Below are 19,219 nucleotides of genomic sequence, written 5' to 3'. Positions count from 1 at the left end.
TTTACTCGCATTCTCTCATCGTACTCATGTGTAAAATGAGCGTTGTCTGTGTCCAAAAAAAGAAAAAAAGAAAGATAATACCGCCTTACAGGCGTCATGTCTTGTCCTAAATGTTAATGTTGCTGTTGGACAGGGACCCGTTGTAAAGCGCTTTGAGCACGTATAGTGGATATTAAGCTGTATAAAAGCTCAATTTTTTTTACCGAACCATTTTTTATAACTAAAATTGACTACAGATCAAACCCCCCCCCCCCCCCCCTTCTTAATTTTTTTGTTTTTTGTTTACTATAATAATTGGTCAAACAAAACCAAAACAAAAATTGAGTGATACTCAATAAAATGTCAAATCCAATTTTAGATCCAATAAACTTAAAATGGATTAGAAACGCCAAGCTGATAACTGGAGGTCTAATTAAACTGGGCACGTGTGTGTGTACCCTTTGTTTAGTTATTATTTTTATTGGGCCATGTGTTGTAGACACCCATCAGTGACTCTTTGTTGAAATTTAGTCTTTTTCATTTTAGTATTGAGTGGAGATCTGTTCCCACATGTTATAGACAACCATCAGTGACACTTGAGATTTCTAGATCTATAGTAGGCTAGTACTAATAAGATCTGAGATATTTTAGAGATTGAGTTGAACATGGAAAACGCTGAGTTGTACATTTTGTTAATTTTATGTGCCCCCCCCCCCCCCCCCCCCCTTGTTTCTCTCTCTCTCTCTCTCTCCTCTCTCTCTCTCTCTCTCTCTCTCTCTCTCTCTCTCTCTCTCTCTCTCTCTCTCTCTCTCTCGCTATATTATATCTACCTATCTCCCTACCAATATATCTATCTATCTATCCCCAACCCACCCAACCCCAAAATAAATTTTAAAATCACAGATTATTATAATAATGATAGATCTTTATTGTCCATCAATATGGCAATTTGTCATTTAGTTACACTTGTTATGACGTTATATAATAACGATAACATTGAACAGATATTTCACTCCTACTTATTCTCTCTCTCTCTCTCTCTCTCTCTCTCTCTCTCTCTCTCTCACACACACACACACACACACAATTGAGGAATGTGAGTACATTTAGTTAATTTTGTGTGCCCCCCCCCCCCTGTTTCTTTCTCTCTCTCTCTCTCTCTCTCTCTCTCTCTCTCTCTCTCTCTCTCTCTCTCTCTCTCTCAATCTCTCTATCTATCTATCTATCTATCTATATATCTATATATCTATCTCTATCCCTCTACCCCCTCCTCTCTCTCTCCCATTCTCGCCATATTCTATATATCTACCTACCTATCTGTCTATCTATCCCCGACCCACCCAACCCCAAAATAAATTTTAAAATCACAGATTATATTATTATTATTATTATTATTATTATTATTATTATTATTATTATTATTATTATTATTATTATTATTATTATTATTATTATTATTACTAATAATAATAATAATAATAATAATAATAATAATAATAATAATAATAATAATAATAATAATAATAATAACAATAATAATAATAGATCTTTATTGTACATAAATATGGCAATTTGTCATTTAGTTACACTTGTTATGACGTTATATAATAACGATAACATTGAACAGATATTTCACTCCTACTTATCTCTCTCTCTCTCTCTCTCTCTCTCTCTCTCTCTCTCTCACACAACACACACACACACACACACACACACACACAATTGAGGAATGTGAGTACATTTAGTTAATTTTGTTTGCCCGCCCCCCTGTTTCTCCTCTCTTCTCTCTCTCTCTCTCTCTCTCTCTCTCTCTCTCTCTCTCTCTCTCCCTCTCTATCTATCTATCTATCTCTATCCCTCTACCCCCCTCCTCTCACTCCCATTCTCGCTATATTATATATATCTACCTACCTATCTGTCTATCTATCCCCGACCCACCCAACCCCAAAATAAATTTTAAAATCACAGATTATTATTATTATTATTATTATTATTATTATTATTATTATTATTATTATTATTATTATTATTATTATTATTATTATTATTATTATTATTATTATTATTATTAATGATAATAATAATAATAATAATAATAATAATAATAATAATAATAATAATAATAATAATAATAATAATAATAATAATAATAATAATAATAATAATAATAATAATAATAGATCTTTATTGTCCATAAATATGGCAATATTTCATTTAGTTACACTTGTTATAACTATATACTTATATTATGATAACGATAACATCGAACAGATATTTCACTCCTACTTATTCTCTCTCTCTCTCTCTCTCTCTCTCTCTCTCTCTCTCTCTCTCTCTCTCACACACACACACACACACAAAACACACACACACAAACACTAAATGCAAACATAGAAACATACACATAAAGATACACATCCATAAACAGAAAGGCAGGCGACAGCCGTATCTAGGGCTAACACTTAGCGAGGCACACGCACTTCGCGAGTCAGTGTGCGAGGGCTGTGACCATTGGCTCAAAGAAGGAATGTCCCTTCTAGAAGCGTTAGCTCTCCTCTTTCTAGGGTACAAATAAGCGTAGCCCATAGAATTAAACGAATGAGAATACGTACGAAGCCTCAAAAGTGTCCACCAATGAAAGCATTCAGCGCTTGGAACTTGGAATAATAATGTTTCCTGTATTTGGTGAAAAAACTTTTACTTCACTCATTTTGGGTCGACGTCTAGCACTTTATTACTCAAAATTTTATCTTTTGGGTTGGTTTTGGTTTTGGTTTACTAAACTACTAAGTAATTCAAGCGACCTTTGGCGCTAAAACATTGAAAAAGAGAGGGTTGCAATTCAAATGCAGGTTTGGTAAGCTGTTTTCCCATTGGAAATAGGTCGAATCTTACACGTTTTGGTGAGATTTCTATTTCATATCCCTTATCTTATCTTTTGGGTGACATTGACCTTGGTTTTGGTTTTGAGTTACTAAACTACGAAGTGATTCCATCGACTTTCGGAGCTAAAGAGTGAAACAGAGAGGATTGAACTTCAAATGCAGGTTTTAAATAACCTCTTCCAAAACCATTTAGGTTTTATTAGGAGTATTTTTTATTGGAAATAGGTTGAACTAGGGTTTGAACTGTCTTGTTCAAGGATAGCCCGCACGCCTGTAGTTGAGGTTATTTGGCCCCTGCCGGGGAGAAGAACAATGGTTTACTCATAACCTTTGTGGGATCGACATTAATCATGTCATTGATAATTTTAGACGGACGACAAAAAACGTTATACTTTAATGGTAACAAAATAAAATTGAAAATTATGGCAAAACTTTGGGTGTCGTATCCGACATCGCACCTCTACAACAATTGAAGGACATCTCTGCTTCTGTCCGTGATACTATAGGATCACGAGTCATATCTGCTATGTTTCTACTCTGTCGAGGTTAATTCTGCAGGGTAAGTAGTCAGCACTTTGAAAATTTAATACTTTCAGCCTTTGTCAAATCCTCGAGAAGGCATCAAAAAGCGAAAGACATGGAAAAGTCTTTTATTTTGTAACGGTTTCAATAATTTATGATACAATACATTTACAGAAAAACTATTACTACACACGTTTTGTTCAAAAAAGGTTAATTTACCTTATGAAGTTCTAGTAGAAAACATTTATTTTCTCACATTTTGGTCAGAAAAAGTTTACTTTACATCTTTTGGTCAGACAAATGTTACTTCGCAAAATTGGGCCTGGAAAATGTCGTTAATACAATTTATCCTGAAAACTTTTGTTTCGGTGGTTTTGACGTTCTTACAATTTTGTCAAAAGAATATTCTAATTATATAAATGTTGACCCCCTAAAAATTGTTTACTTCATATATTTGGCCAGAAAACATTCATATATTTTTGCGGGCAAACGTTCATACAATTTTTAGCCAGAAAACTTTTACTTCACACATTTTGATTAGAAAATTAAATTTCATACAATTTTTGACAGAATGACAATTCGGAGAGAATATGTATTCTGATCTCATAACCGTTGGTCATAATATCATTATATTTAGGTCAGAAAACTTTTACTTTACACATTTCGACCAGAAAAATTAAATTTCATACAATTTTTGACACCATATTTTCCTTTCATAATTGGATCAGAACATTATTACTTTTCACATTTTGATTGGAAAACGTCCATTTCAGACAATTTGGTCGGAAAATTATTGCTTCACATATTTTTGTTAGAAATAATACTTTGTTCATAAACGTTATCCAGATACTACTACTACAAACATTTTGGTCTAAAAACATTTCATTGCATAGATTTTGGATAGAAAGTATTCATTTCATACATTTTTACACGCATACTTTTATTTTATAAATTTTGGTCAAAAATTTTTTACTTCACTCATTTTGACCACAAAACTTTTAATTTTTATTTTATATTTTTTTTTCACCAGACACTTTTCCTTTTTCTTACTATTTTGATCAAAAAACTTTTGTTTCATACATTTTCGTCATACAGTTTGTGTTTCATTAACTTCGACCTGAAAATGATTACTTCCTAAATGTTGGTAAGAAAGTTTTAACCTCACATTTTTAACCAACAATTTTTTACTTCAAATGTTTTGGTTCGAAAACTTTTTGCTATCAAGCTTATATTTTATAAATTTTAGCTAACAAAAAACAAAAAACAATTACATCACACACATATTGGCTTTTAAAAATTAATTTCTTAGGTTCAATTGATACATTCTGTCCTGAAAACTTTTACTTAATAAATTTTGACCGTCTTGTAAATCGCCATTAGGGATTACTACGCATTTGACAGATGTTTTTGTATGATATTACACTACCGCCTAAAAGACTGCACGTCTTACACATTGGGTGTTACTGATCATTTGGGCTATTATCTAAAATAATATAGCAGCTGTTATGACAACGTTTCACTGGGCTAAAATATATTATCTGCTCAGATCCATAAAATTTGAGGAAAAAACACATGCTGTTATCTAAAAGTGTTGTGGTATCAAATATCTAAAAACTTCGACAATGTTACTGGAGAAGTACAGTAAATATGTGTCAAACCCTGAAAATGTGCGTTAAAAATATTCATGGTTTAATGTCATAAATAGAGATAATGTATACCTGGTTCATAAAATTTACTATTCCTACACAACATTTTTGTTACATTTTCAATTAGGTTATGTCTTGGTATGATAACCATAATATAGGACATGGAGTGATGGAATTGTCTTTTCATTTTTTTTTTCCATCAATATCTCTTTCATGAAGTGAGTAACTGAGCAAGGACATGTTATTGTATTAAGTACTTGATCAATCAATATTTTGTATTGTAATGATTGTTGTGTTTCATTTATTTATTTCTTGCTGCGAAAAAAAATTCAAGTCCATGATACAAAACATGAAACTCGCCGCATGTTGAAAATGACGGTACAAGTATTATATCAGACAAGAATATTTTTATTAAAAAGCAATCACAGTTAAATAAGTCTGTGTGTTAAAAGTTGTTGGATTTTATAAAAGCTTTTGTCATCAATTCTTTTTAGTTTTGATTCAGATGTAAATTTTTCATTAACCCAATCAAAATGTTTCCAAAAATGATATTGCGTAAAGAGAATATGACTGTAAAACATGATATTGGGTTTAACTTGTGTGGACACATGGACATTGCTTATCGGTCGTATTTCTATTTAATTGATCCTACGTGAAATTTCAATGAAGACATTCACCTCCTAGGTATTGCTATTGTACCCATCTACTAGTCGTATTCACATAGTGAAGAGGCTTTAATTGGTCGATGGATAGATTGTCTAACTACCATACCAAAACGTCTTGATTTCGAATTCATGTTCTAATCTCTATACCGGAGGTTTCTCCAATATCAACATTGTCTACGGGGATTGTATTAAGTGTATGACGTCATCTCATTTATTTTACCAGACCGAGACAAGAACGCTATCTACTTTAATTGCATTAAATAAAATTCTCCGTCGTCTTATTCAAAAAATAATAATAAATAAAGCAAATGGCATTTAAGACGGACATCACAAACTACAAGACCCGCTTTAGAAAAATGACCCAAGAAAAAAACCAACACAACCATACATTATAATTCTTCCATCCCAGTACAGTAAATCACTGGAAAAACTACATAATTCTTTAAAATTGATTGTTTGAGACGACAAGAGTGACAGCAAACAGACACTTTGTTGCTTTATTCATCAATTAACCATGTGTCGATTAAAATATGGTGATCCCTTTCGTTGATAAGTGGTAAGGCTTTTAACTATTTAACAAAACTTCTCATGATCAAATCTGTATAGAGATATTACACCTATTTTACGTCAGTTTGAACCTATGATTATTAAAAAAATATATCAACATTGATTACCGCGAGTAATATTAAGTGCGTGACATCGTGTTATTTCGGACATTTTCGTACTTAAGATTCACAGACATCAATAAATCAGGACAATGCAACTACTAAAGTGTCTGTGATTACGGTTTATTCAGTCCAGATCATAATTTGTTAATTCGAAAAATAGTCGTTTGGTATCATCGATTCTAAAATCCATTTTCAAAGAGAGGAGGAGAATATGAAGAAAGGGGATTTGACTGACTTGGTACCTACTTTAATCTGTTTTTCTATTAACAATAACCTGAATCGAATAAAAAGTGTTCATCATAATTTCAGTGTTGAGTTCGCTTCTTGAAACGAAACGAATGTATTTGTTACACCCTGTACTATCTTTGATTTATCTCTTCGTCGTTTGGTGGGTAAATTATCTTTACGGTCGCATAATTGGACACGCGTGATCATTATTTTTTAATAAACATTTATATAGCGCAATATCCACTAAAGAGGTTCAAAGCGCTTTAAAAAAGATCGCCGATAAACGACAACACGAAACAAATAGAACGAGATATGTTAGGCGATATTACAATTTTTTTTTACCAACGCTGTCAAAGACCGGGTACTATCCTGAACACATTAGGAGAATGTGAGTAAAGAGCGAAATTTCAACATCGAGCCAGACTCGAGAACACCTTAATGTGTGATAGAATCGGACACCGTTTAAACGATACGTTTTTTTAAACGAAGATTGTAGGATTTGAACCCAAGACGCTATCACCGTTCAAGCCAAATATAACTATTTCCATCCATTTATGTTATCTATCAATCGATACAATACAACTCTATTGATTTACTACAACATCAACCTTTAACAAACTATTCCAGTTGTCTATAGGATTCGAACCCTAAAATTATTATCTCTATACATAAAACATTTTAACATCAATCTCTAGAAAACAGATTTAATTTCACGCTAATTAAAGCGTTTAAAAGTCGCATTCTTTTGCTCTTAATCTTTCTTATTCCATTATTCCACTCTTTTGCTCTTCTCAATTTCTCCTGAGCATCACTATACTACTTACAACTACCACCACAATATCATCACTAACACTACTACTACAACCACCAGCCCCACATCATTATCACTACCACTACTACTACACCACCACCAGCACATCATCATCACTACCACTACTACTACAATCACCACAACCACATCGTCATCACTACCACTACTACTGCAACCACCACCACCATATCATCATTACCACTACTACCACAACCACCACCACCACTACTACTACAACCACCACCACATCATCACTACCTCAACTACTACAACCACCACCACAATAGCATCACTACCACTACTACCACAACCACCAGCACCACATCATTATCACTACAACTACTGCACCACCACCAGTACATAATCATCACTACCACTACTACTACAACCACCACAACCACATCGTCATCACGACCACTACTACTACAACCACCACCATATCATTACCATTACCACTACTACTACAACCACCACTACCACCATATCATTACCATTACCACTACTACTACAACCACCACAACCACATCGTCATCACTACCACTACTACTGCAACCACCACTACCACCATATCATCACCATTACAACTACTACTACAACCACCACAACCACATCATCATCACTATCACTACTAAGTACTACAACCACCACCACATCATCATCACTATCACTACTACTACAACTACAACCACCACCACATTATCATCACTACCACTACTACTACTGCAACCACCACCACCATATCATCATCATTGAAATATTTTTTTTTTTAAATTGAGCTTTATATAGTGCAATATCTACTAAATGTGCTCAAAGCGCTTTACAAGGGGTCCCTGGTCAACATTTAACATGTAGGACGGGACATGACGCCTGTTAGGCGATATTACAATTTTTCGGACAAAGTCAACTCTGTTAACGGCCAGGTACTCATTTTACACCTGAGTACGGTGAGAGAATGTGAGTAAAGAGCCTTTTCCAAGGACTCAACTATGCGCTGAGCGCGAGGCTCGAACCCAGGACCTTCCGATCCGAAAGCGAGTGTCATACTACTAGACCACATAGCCGCATCATTACCGCTACTACTACAAACACCACCACCACATCATCATCACGACCACTACTACTACAACCACCACCACCACCATATCATTACCATTACCACTACTACTACAACTACAACCACCATCACATCATCATCACTACCACTACTACTACAACTACAATCATCACCACCACCACATCATCATCACTATTACTACTACAACTACAACCACCACCAACACCACATCACCTCACTAACACCAGTACTATAATCACTACCATTAGGTTTTGGAGCTTTACTTCATTTGAAATAAGGAAACTTCGGAATTGTATTTGGCATTGTTTATATATCATAATATAATTCTAATCAGTTATCTATTTAGAACTAGATACTATACAATATGTATGCCAAATACCACCCTAATTCCCCTTTCTTGTGTGCGGGAATTCCTCTTTTGGCATTGAAATTGAGTGTGAGAGAGTCATCACTACACACAAACAGAAACAATTTAAAAGCATGACTATGACGCGCAACCACTCACACACGAGGCTATACTATTTATCCCTTTCTCTATATAGAACAGGACAAGACAAACAATAGCTTGACTCTCGCTATACTTCGCATTGATGTTTGTCGTCTCACGAGTTCAACTCTCGGTCGACCTGTCAATATTCCTTTTTGCCTCGGACGTAATCATTAATAGAATGTTGTGTGGTTTTGACCGTGAAGAAAACCTTAAGAAGTCACATTTAAATCATTTTAGAGACATTGTTTTGAATAATTTTGAGTTAAACGAGCGATCAGGAAGTTATTTTCTTAGATTTCATGAACGGCAGATCAGCGCTTGTTTACTATAGTAACGCGATTCCCAGTCAACGTCTCAATGGCGGATATTTTTCTCATCGAGGCCGCTGGTTGGTTAGCCAATAAGAGCACCGTACGGTTTCCATTGGGTAAATTCCTTGGCGTAGCCTTATTATTATTATTATTATTATTATTATATTATTATTATTATTGTTATTATTATCATCATTAAAACGAGCCCAAAATTGCATTCGATTATCAGACCTGCATATAAGTACACATCTGTATCAAGCCAACAGCAACAGACGCTGACAAGACATGACAATTGTAAGCCCTTCTACAATTTATTTTGTTTTGATACAGCTAAACCTGTTCCTTTTCCAAGGACTGTGGACTCAATTTTGTCCTGTCCAGAGGGGACTCGATCCAGGGACCAAAGGCGAGTGAGTGTAGTATATCTAAACACAACAAAGCCATACGCTACTACTACTACTACTACTACTACACTACTACTACTACTATACTACTACTACTACTACTACTACTACCAGTACTACTACTACTACTACTACTACTACTACTACTACTACTACTACTACTACTACCACTACTATCACTACCACTACCACTACTACTACTGCTACTACTACTACTACTACTACCACTACTACTACTACTACTACTACTACTACTACTCCTACTATTACTACTACTCCTCCTACTATTACTACTACTACTACTACTACTACTACTACTACTACTACTACTACTACTACTACTACTACTACTACTACTACTACCACGACTACTACTACTACTACTACTACTACTACTACTACTACTACTACTACTACTACTACTGCTGCTGCTACTACTACTACTACTACCACTACTACTACTACTACTGCTACTACTACTACTACTACTACTACTACTACTACTACTACTACTACTACTACCACTACTACTACTACTACTACTACTACTACTACTACTACTACTACTACTACTACTACTACTACTACTACTACTACTTCTACTACTACTATATATCTATCTATCATTATTATTACTATCATTAAATACAGGGCCCGACCAATCCAAAGGCGAGTGAGAGTGTAGTAATATCAAAAGACAACAAAGCCTAACATGTAATAAAGAGAAAACAATGAATACAGTTTTGTAACAAAAATTTATTGAAAATACTACAAGTCATAGCTGAGTAAGATTTTTTTTCTTTCATAACAAAATTCCAAATTAAAATCTCTTTCGTTTCAATTCATTGCAGTGACTAGTTGAAGAATAGAATGTTAACCCAATAATCAAACATAACAGATAGACCATGTATAAATTCTCTCGATCTTAAGGTATGGATAAAAACTGAATTTTTTAAACTATAAAATTGAAATATAATATCGATATCTTTCTCATTTGGAAAGGGAATGTTGAAATATATGTGATCATCCCAAATTCTTGCAGTAGTTTATTTTTCTATACCCTATTGTGATTCAATAAAATAATGTCAAGTTGAAAAGACATGCTAAACTGAAAGAAATGTGATTTTCTGATATATTTGAACTCACAACACTTAAATTGAAATAATATACCAGTTGTACGAATAGTGAAGTCAGAGAGTTTCGGTTTAACTAAGCCAGACTGTAGTTAAAGATAATAATATTATTAAATAATATTATGATCTTTAACTACAGCCTGCCTTAGTTAAACCGAAACTCACTGACTTCACTATCCGTACAACTTTGGTATAATATTCGTAAATTTTACCCTTATCAACATGTAAATTTACATGAAAAATGACAACATAGAACAATGAGTTGACGTGACTTTGTATAAAATATAATATAACTCCAAATAAGGCCTCTATCTTCATTAGACTGGCTCATCAATAAGTAGAATTTTGAAAATAAAAAATAAAAATTTAGCAGAGTTAAGAAGACTTTCTCTCTCTAAATATGATATCAAAACGAAAGGTCAAAAGGTCAAAATTTGCATAATATTTGGATTTGTTGATTTTATATACATAAACTGACGTGACTGGTTTCTATGAAGCTTTACTTTCAATGTTTCAACGCGTTGCATAACAAAACAGATGAAACAGTATGCAATCTGCTGCTCAAAGACACAGAATATGCATAGACATTTAACATTAAGTGTGTCTTCTTATTCCATGCCTTGCTATTTGTGATTTAATATCAAATCCACGGTAATCTTTATAGAAAACCAGATGGCTATACTGTGACATAAGTACTGTTTATTAAAATCATTATCTGTATTACTTTGAATATGGCTGCGCTGTCTCTATGGACGCTTGCCGTGAATGTGTGTGTTACTTTTACTTCAAGTGTGTCAGTTTGTTTTATTATTATTATCATCTATATAATGTTAGGCTTGTAAAACTAACATTGGCAGCAGTTATAAAAGGGGTTTTACATGCAGTTTGCGCTTATTTTCCTTTAACAAAAATCCAAGAAAAACAGAGAACCAAGTTAGAAAGTTCTAATGTAAAAAAAAAAAAACTAAACATGAATAAGTGAGTTAGAATTGGGTAACTGGCCTCTTTTCAACCCACTTCTTGATGTTGTCAATATTGCCGATTCTTTCGATGTGAGCTTTGAGCACGGGGAAATCTTTGAGGCCGTCCTTGTTGTTGGAGACAAAGTCAAAGACAGCGATGTCAGCAAGAGAGATCTGTGGGAAGGCGGTGGAGAAGCGTGTGGGAGGAGGGGAGGGAGGGAGGGGTTGAAGAAAACGTGGAGTTTAGTAACGATGAAATGATAACATCAGTGACGTCATACACTAATATGATCTGAACAAGTGTCTATGAAACAGTGCCAGATAAAGCAAGAAAGAAAATCAGAAGAAATAAACCATAAAAAAATAATCAGTCTAGCTCGACTGGGGAACGAACCTCAGACCTTCTGATTACCGATCAGACGTGCTACTGTTACACCACAGAGGGGCTCCGGATAGTTGGGACACTTTTTAATACTTATATTCTTCACACAAGGCTACGTTGTGAACCTCCCCTTCTCTCTCTCTCTCTCTCTCTCTCTCTCTCTCTCTCTCTCTCTCTCTCTCTCTCTCTCTCTCTCTCTCTCACACACACACACACACACACACACACAGAAACACTTACACACACACACACTCGCACAAAGCATTTATTTTATAAAACTATGTGACAATGATGATGATGACAACGATGATAACAACCCACCTTCTTGCCTACAAAGTACCCCTTTCCACCATCATTTGCCTTCAACACCTTCTCCAAAAACCCGTTGAACTTTGGCACTTGAACTTCCTTGTATTCTTTCATTTTCTCCTCCTGGGAAACGAAACAGTTATAAAGTCAACTAGCTCATCAAATAGATACATAAATATATGGATAATCAAATAAATAAATAAATAAATAAATAAATAAATAAATAAATAAGTGGATAAATAAATATATAAAAATAAATAAATAAATAAATAGATAACTAAATTAATTAATTACTTAATTAATTAATGTGAGTAAAGAGCCTTTTCCAAGGACTGAACTAAGCGCCGACGAGCCTCGAACCCAGGAACTTTCGATTCGAAAGCGAAAGCGAGTGTCATACTACAGGACCACATAGCCACAATAAAATTTTAAAAATAACTACACCCCCTTCAACACCCCCCCCCCCCCTCCCAACTTACTTACTTATCCGAACCATCGACCACCTGAGATCTAACCTTTTCAGTCTTGTGCCATGTCGAAGAAGTTAGACGTCATTTGTAGTTGTGCCCCCCCCCCCCCCCCCCCCCCCAAAAAAAAAAAAAAAAAATTAAAAAACCCACAAAATCAAGAAATCAACTAATTATTATGTACTAGAAAAAAAAAAAAAGAAAAAAAAAGCCGACCTTTTCCTCGTCTTTGGCGAACATTGCCTTGATGGCCTGGTTGAAATAATCCTCCATAATAAAGATGGTCTCATCCACTTGGAATGCTTCTTCTACGTCTGTGGGGTAGTAGCCTGGTGGGTACCATGTGGGGGGAAGAGGTATTTATTATGGTAAATATCAATATTATGCATTGTGACTGAAATTGATATACTATGTGTATATATATGTAATTATAAAAATCGAGTTTCTTTTTTCTCTCCACCATCATTATCAACATCATTATCAACATCATCATAATCATCGTCATCATCATCACCATCATCATCACCATCACCTTCATTATCATCCTCAACAATGCCAATTTGATCCACAAAAAAAAAAAGAAAAGAAAGAAAAAAAAAATACTTTCACAACTGTATCTCACTAACAACCACTTTTCACCATACACACACATACAGACACACACACACACACACACACACACACACACACACACACACACACATGCGAATTCGATATCAAACATCAACAACCTATTGACAATATACGTAAGTTGTAAAAATTGAATTTTTGGTCATAGGTATGGAATTTTTAAAATTGGTTAAAATCTGCATTATAATATATTGAAAACGTTGCTGCTTGAAGCTCGAAGGAAAAAAACAATGATAAGTATTGAATTGCAAGCTCCAATTTATTAAACGAAGACATAAACTGTGGACGTTTCAGGTTTCCCCTTTATCAACATAACACGGTGAATGGAAATGGAACACTAAATAAATAAATATAAATGTTAAAAGGCTTAATGAGAGGCTCATACTATTGACAATAACTATATTTTCTGGCTTCTAAAACCACACCAAAACAACACATTTTTTGAGACGATCGGTCAATCATACCCCCCCCCCCCCCTCTCCCTAAATAGTAACGCGTAATGATATCATGTTTGCAAAAATAATTTGTGACATATATCATATTATAGATCGTTAAAACTTTCACTAAAAAGGTTGATTATTTAAAAAGAAGTATTATTTACGTGTCTTTTATTCAAAGATGCCGAAACCGGAATGGATTGGCGGGTGGAATAAAAGATTTCTTACACTCTTGCCTTTTTGGAATTCGAACTTTGTTCCCAACGCGCACTCACAAGCTCGTGCAGCGGTTGGTAACAAGTCCGGAATTCCAAAAAGCAAGAGAGTAAGAATCGTATATTATTATTATTATTATTATTATTATTATTATTATTATTATTATTATTATTTATTATTATTATTATTATTATTATTATTTATTATTGTTGTTGTGATTATTATTATGATTATTATTATGATTATTATTATGATGATGATTATTATTATGATGATGATTATTATTATTATATTATTATTATTATTATTATTATTATTATTATTATTATTATATTATTATTATTATCATTATTAATATTATTATTATTATTATTATTATTATTATTATTATATTATTTTTATTATTATTATATTATTATTATTATATTATTATTATTATTATTATTATTATTATTATTATTATTATTAAAGTTACCTAATTTCCTTCCCAGATAGTAAAAGATGGCACGGCTCTGAGTGTAGGACTTCCCTCCGTGTTCCAACATGGGCAACAGGCCAAACTTGGTAGCTGGGGGAAAGAGAGGATTAAAAAAAAAACATTTTAAAATGGATTCTTTTTACACGGTGTAACAATATCCAAAAAATGATGTGCTCAATTTGATTTACAAGGTGACCTGAGCCAACATCAACACTTACTGTGTTGGAGGTGGCGTTCCAACATTTATCTTTCTTCAACCGAAGTTGTGCTGTTACAAGTAGGTACTCATTTTATACCTGAGTATGGTGAGAGAAATTAAGAAAAGAGCCTTCTGAAAAAATCAACTTTGCACCGATCTCAAAGTGACTCAAACCAGGGACATAATAATATGGAAGGAATGACATTGGCGTCATTCCACTCGTTCTTGTTTTTAGCCAGCCATTTTTATGAGTAGTTCTCAATTAAGTGCATTAATCAGTCTATAAACGGTCAAGGATACACATAGTTTTGAGTGTTGCTACGTTATATCCGGCTGGCAGAATGTTGTGAGTAAATTACTTAAGCGCACAGCATCAATACACGTTTAAGATGACACATAGTTTTGAGTGTTGGTACGTTATATCCGGCTGGCAGAATGTTACCCTTGGTCGCCTGTACATTGAATAAATAAATGACTACCGTGAACTCACACAGGAATGGGTGGGAACATGGCTGTAGTTCTGTTTTGTTTTGTTTTGTTTTTGTTTTTGTTTTCTAAGCTAGAGCATTTATATAGAGCAATATTCACTGAACGATATTGGAACCAGTGTTTTTCATCACAGTTTTGCTCCCTATTTTTTTTTTTTTTTTCTTTTGTTTTGTTTCTTGGTCAGTGTCAGGCTATGTATGATATTATGAGTCTACGAAGGCTGCTGCAGTGTGACCCACTCGAGTTATGAATGGCCCTCTATGGAGTTGAATGGGCATGATGAAACCGTGGCAAATGTATGTACCCTCTATCCAATGTTTGCAGCTCTCTGGTTTGATATTAAAATTCCATCCCCTTATCTACGCTGTTTGCTTTGGGAGGCACTCGAGATAAGGGTAATGTTATTCCACGTACAAACGCAGAGGCATGACCAGGCGGTTAAAGACGGAGGTGGAAAGGGGGGGGGGGGGGGGGGGGGGAGACATGCTTGTTAGTTTATCTGGGGAGACATGCTTGTTGGTCAGGATAAGTAGTAGTAGCCGCATATTACATACCATGACAATGACACCACCGTCGAGTAAAGAGCCTTTTCCAAGGACTCAACTATGCGCCGGGCGAGACTCGAACCCTGGAACTTCCGATCCGAAAGCGAGTGTTATACTACAAGAATACACAGCTTTCTGGCCAAAATGTTTGTAATGTGTATTTTCCGAGTACTGGAGTATTGAATCTACCAACGGGGCGTACGGTCATCATGATAACAACGAGATATTACAGCAGTCCGATGGATACCGGTCCACCATTATCAAGAGCAAACGTCTAAATTATCTATTAGATCATCTAATGTCGCTCGGGATTGGCAGTCAAGTCATTCTGGTCGAACAGGAGAAAGAGAGAGAGAGAGAGAGAGAGAGAGAGAGAGAGAGAGAGAGAGAGAGAGAGAGAGAGAGAGAGAGGGGGGAGGAGAAAGAAAAATAAAGAGAAAGAGAAAGAGGGGAGAGGAGAGGGAGAGAGAGAGGAGGAGAGAGAGAGAGGGGGGGGAGAGAGAGAGAGAGAGGGGAGAGAGAGAAAGAGAGAGAGAGGGGGGGGGGGGAGAAAGAGAGGGGGTGGGGAAGAGGAGAGGGAGAGAGGAGAGGGAAAAATAAAGTGAAAGAGGACACACACAACACACACACACACAGAGAGAGAGAGAGAGAGAGAGAGAGAGAGAGAGAGAGAGAGAGAAGGATGGAGGGGAGAATTTTTTGTAGATGCTGGCAATGTTTACTCAATGCAACCAGTTGTGTGACGACAGGCCAGGTGCAATGACACTGTGCTGAATTCCATTATAGGCTAAACCAATTTGCTACCAGCTGCCTATTTAATATTTTGATATCCTTTCCCCTGCCCACCATCCACTCCCACTGGGATTCACAAGTCCCAAAAGTATATATATATATATATATATATATATATATATATATATATATATATATATATATATATATATATATATATGTGTGTGTGTGTGTGTGTGTGTGTGTGTGTGTGCAGGGCGTTTTTAAATGAATTTTCTTTTCAATACGCCATCGATGTTTCAAATGCATGCGAATCAAAAATCTAATCTTATTTTAATTTTAACACATACATGCCAAATATGTAGGGCCTATATTTCTCTGTTGTCTATCTGTATTTAAGATGATGTATCAATGATTTTTATTTTATTTTTTATTGGCTGAAGCAGGATTTTAAGAACAAAACGGTCCGTGTTTGGTATTTCTTTTTGTTTTTTGGGTTGTTTTTTTTTTTTGTTTTTTTTTGTTTAAGCGGTTATATTCATTTTTTTTATATATAACGTTTCACATAATGCCGTTTCTTTTTTTTAAAAACACAGTCTATGCAATGTTAACCAAATAGCACATACTGTGTTCCTTAATAAATGTGAAACAACCGTCAGCATCCGTACCGTACCAAGCAATGCATTTAATTTATCACCTTCTCATGCACTTCTTTCTATTCCAGCTGCTTTCTCAATTCTTTCATAATAATTAAGAGATAAAAATATTATAAAATTAAATTTAACTTAAATTGAGCTTTTATATAGCGCAACATCCATTAAACGCGCTCAAAAGCGCTTTACAAGGTGTCCCTGACCAACAGCAGCACATAACATATAAAACAAGACATGACGCCGATGAGACAATGTTACAATTTTTATTCTGACAGAGTCAACGCTGTTACCAGCCTGGTACTCATTTTACACCTGAGTACGATGAGAGAAGTATGTGAGTATAAAGAGCCTTTTCCAAGGACTCAACTATACGCCGAGCGAGGCTCGAACCCAGGACCTTCCGATCAGATAGCGAAAGCGAGTGTCAGACAACAAGACCACATAGCAGCACGAAAAAGAAAAGTTGCAAGGTATTTATGACTAGGAATATCATTGTCTCTTCCTTTCACTCTCCGTGCTTGTCAATGAGAGCTTTTCATTTCATTTAAGTGTAACCTGCTTGTGTCGCGGTTGAGGATTCCGTAAAAATTAATAAAGATCTGAAAACTTGTGTACGAAACAGTGTCGGCCGACGGTAATCAGAGCATAATCTTTGGGGGATGTTTTGGTTTTTTTTTTAATTTAATTTTACCTATTTTTTTATCTTTTTTTTTTTTTTGTGCGGCTATGTGGTCTTCTGGTATGATACTCGCTTTACGGATAGGAAGGTCCTGGGTTCGAGCCTCGCTCGGCGTATAGTTGAGTCCTTGGGAAAAGGCTTTTTATTCACATTCTCTCACCGTACTCATGTGTAAAATGAGTACCTGGCTTGGCCGTTAACAGGTTTTGTCTCTGTCTGACAAAAAAAGTAATACGTATCGCCAAACAGGTGTCATGTCTCGTTCTATATGTTATGTATTGCTGTTGTTCACGAAATCCTTGTATAGAGCTTTGAGCACATTTAGTGAATATTGCTCTATATAAAAGCTCACTTTTTTTAATGTTTCAACCAACATGACGTCCTCTCTCTCTAATAACTTTTCCGCCGCTGACGTCACAGACTATGGGTGACGTCCAATCAAGGGACACTACTCTTCCGCTAATCTCATTCCCTATAGCGTTAGTTGCAACTCCAAAACTTGCGACTCCAAGCAAACAACATTAGCCTAAAATACACACACTCACGGTGAAAGAGGGAGAGAGAGATAGAGAGAGAGAGAGAGAGAGAGAGAGAGAGAGAGAGAGAGAGAGAGAGAGAGAGAGAGAGAGAGAGAGAGAGAGGAGGGGGAGACGCTTATCTCGCTTTTCATACAATCTATAATATCAAATAAACTGGGTTTTAGTTTTAATGAAACGCTTAAAAGCAGATAAAGATTCTTTCAACTTGGCCAGCTGAGACTGAAGAAAACCAGCTCGTTTCAGAAGAATGCTCTGTGGTAAAGCGTTCTGTGAAGACGCCAGGCCCAATGTGAGAAAAGGATCTCATTCCTCCAGCGTTTGTTTATGGCAGGGACAACTAACTAGTTTTGCCGGTTTGAGACCTTGGGTAAGGCGTCCCAATAGAATAGCTCAATTGGTAGAGTACTCTCGCTTCACGCGTAAAGGGACTGGACCGAGATCGATCCCGGGTGCAGTCGAGATGTTTTCCCGACCCCCCCCCCCTCTCTCTCTCTCTCTCTCTCTCTCTCTCTCTCTCTCTCTCTCTCTCTCTCTCTCTCTATCCATCAAGCAGTGATTGGACAATGGGTTGGTTAGATCTGGCGGAAAGTACTTTGAGATATAGATTAACGCCCTATCTTAAGGGTAGCAATAGTAGGACTACTAGACGTCTATATGTAATATATATATAATTTAGACTTAACCC

At 35.4% G+C, this 19,219-nt stretch overlaps 1 protein-coding gene across 1 annotated transcript in view; it reads right to left on the bottom strand.

Annotated features, from left to right (window-relative positions):
* Positions 1-11,014: 11,014 nt before the first annotated feature.
* Positions 11,015-19,219, bottom strand: part of LOC144975146 (glutathione S-transferase 1-like) — a 16,670-nt gene continuing 8,465 nt past the window's right edge. The window contains exons 3-6 of the mRNA XM_078918928.1: positions 14,696-14,788; positions 13,154-13,266; positions 12,483-12,593; positions 11,015-11,953 (exon numbers count right to left, since the gene is read on the bottom strand). Coding sequence (XP_078775054.1) covers positions 11,801-11,953; positions 12,483-12,593; positions 13,154-13,266; positions 14,696-14,788 — 470 coding nt within the window. The 3' untranslated portion in view covers positions 11,015-11,800. The remainder of the gene's footprint in view (positions 11,954-12,482; positions 12,594-13,153; positions 13,267-14,695; positions 14,789-19,219) is intronic.

Source organism: Berghia stephanieae, chromosome 6 (genome assembly GCF_034508935.2).
Source record: "Berghia stephanieae isolate SIO BIC M18660-M18661 chromosome 6, UCSD_Bste_1.3, whole genome shotgun sequence".
Lineage (NCBI taxonomy): Eukaryota > Metazoa > Mollusca > Gastropoda > Nudibranchia > Aeolidiidae > Berghia > Berghia stephanieae.
The sequence above is the reverse complement of the archived record's forward strand: the minus strand, read 5'-3'. Positions and strand labels throughout refer to the sequence as shown.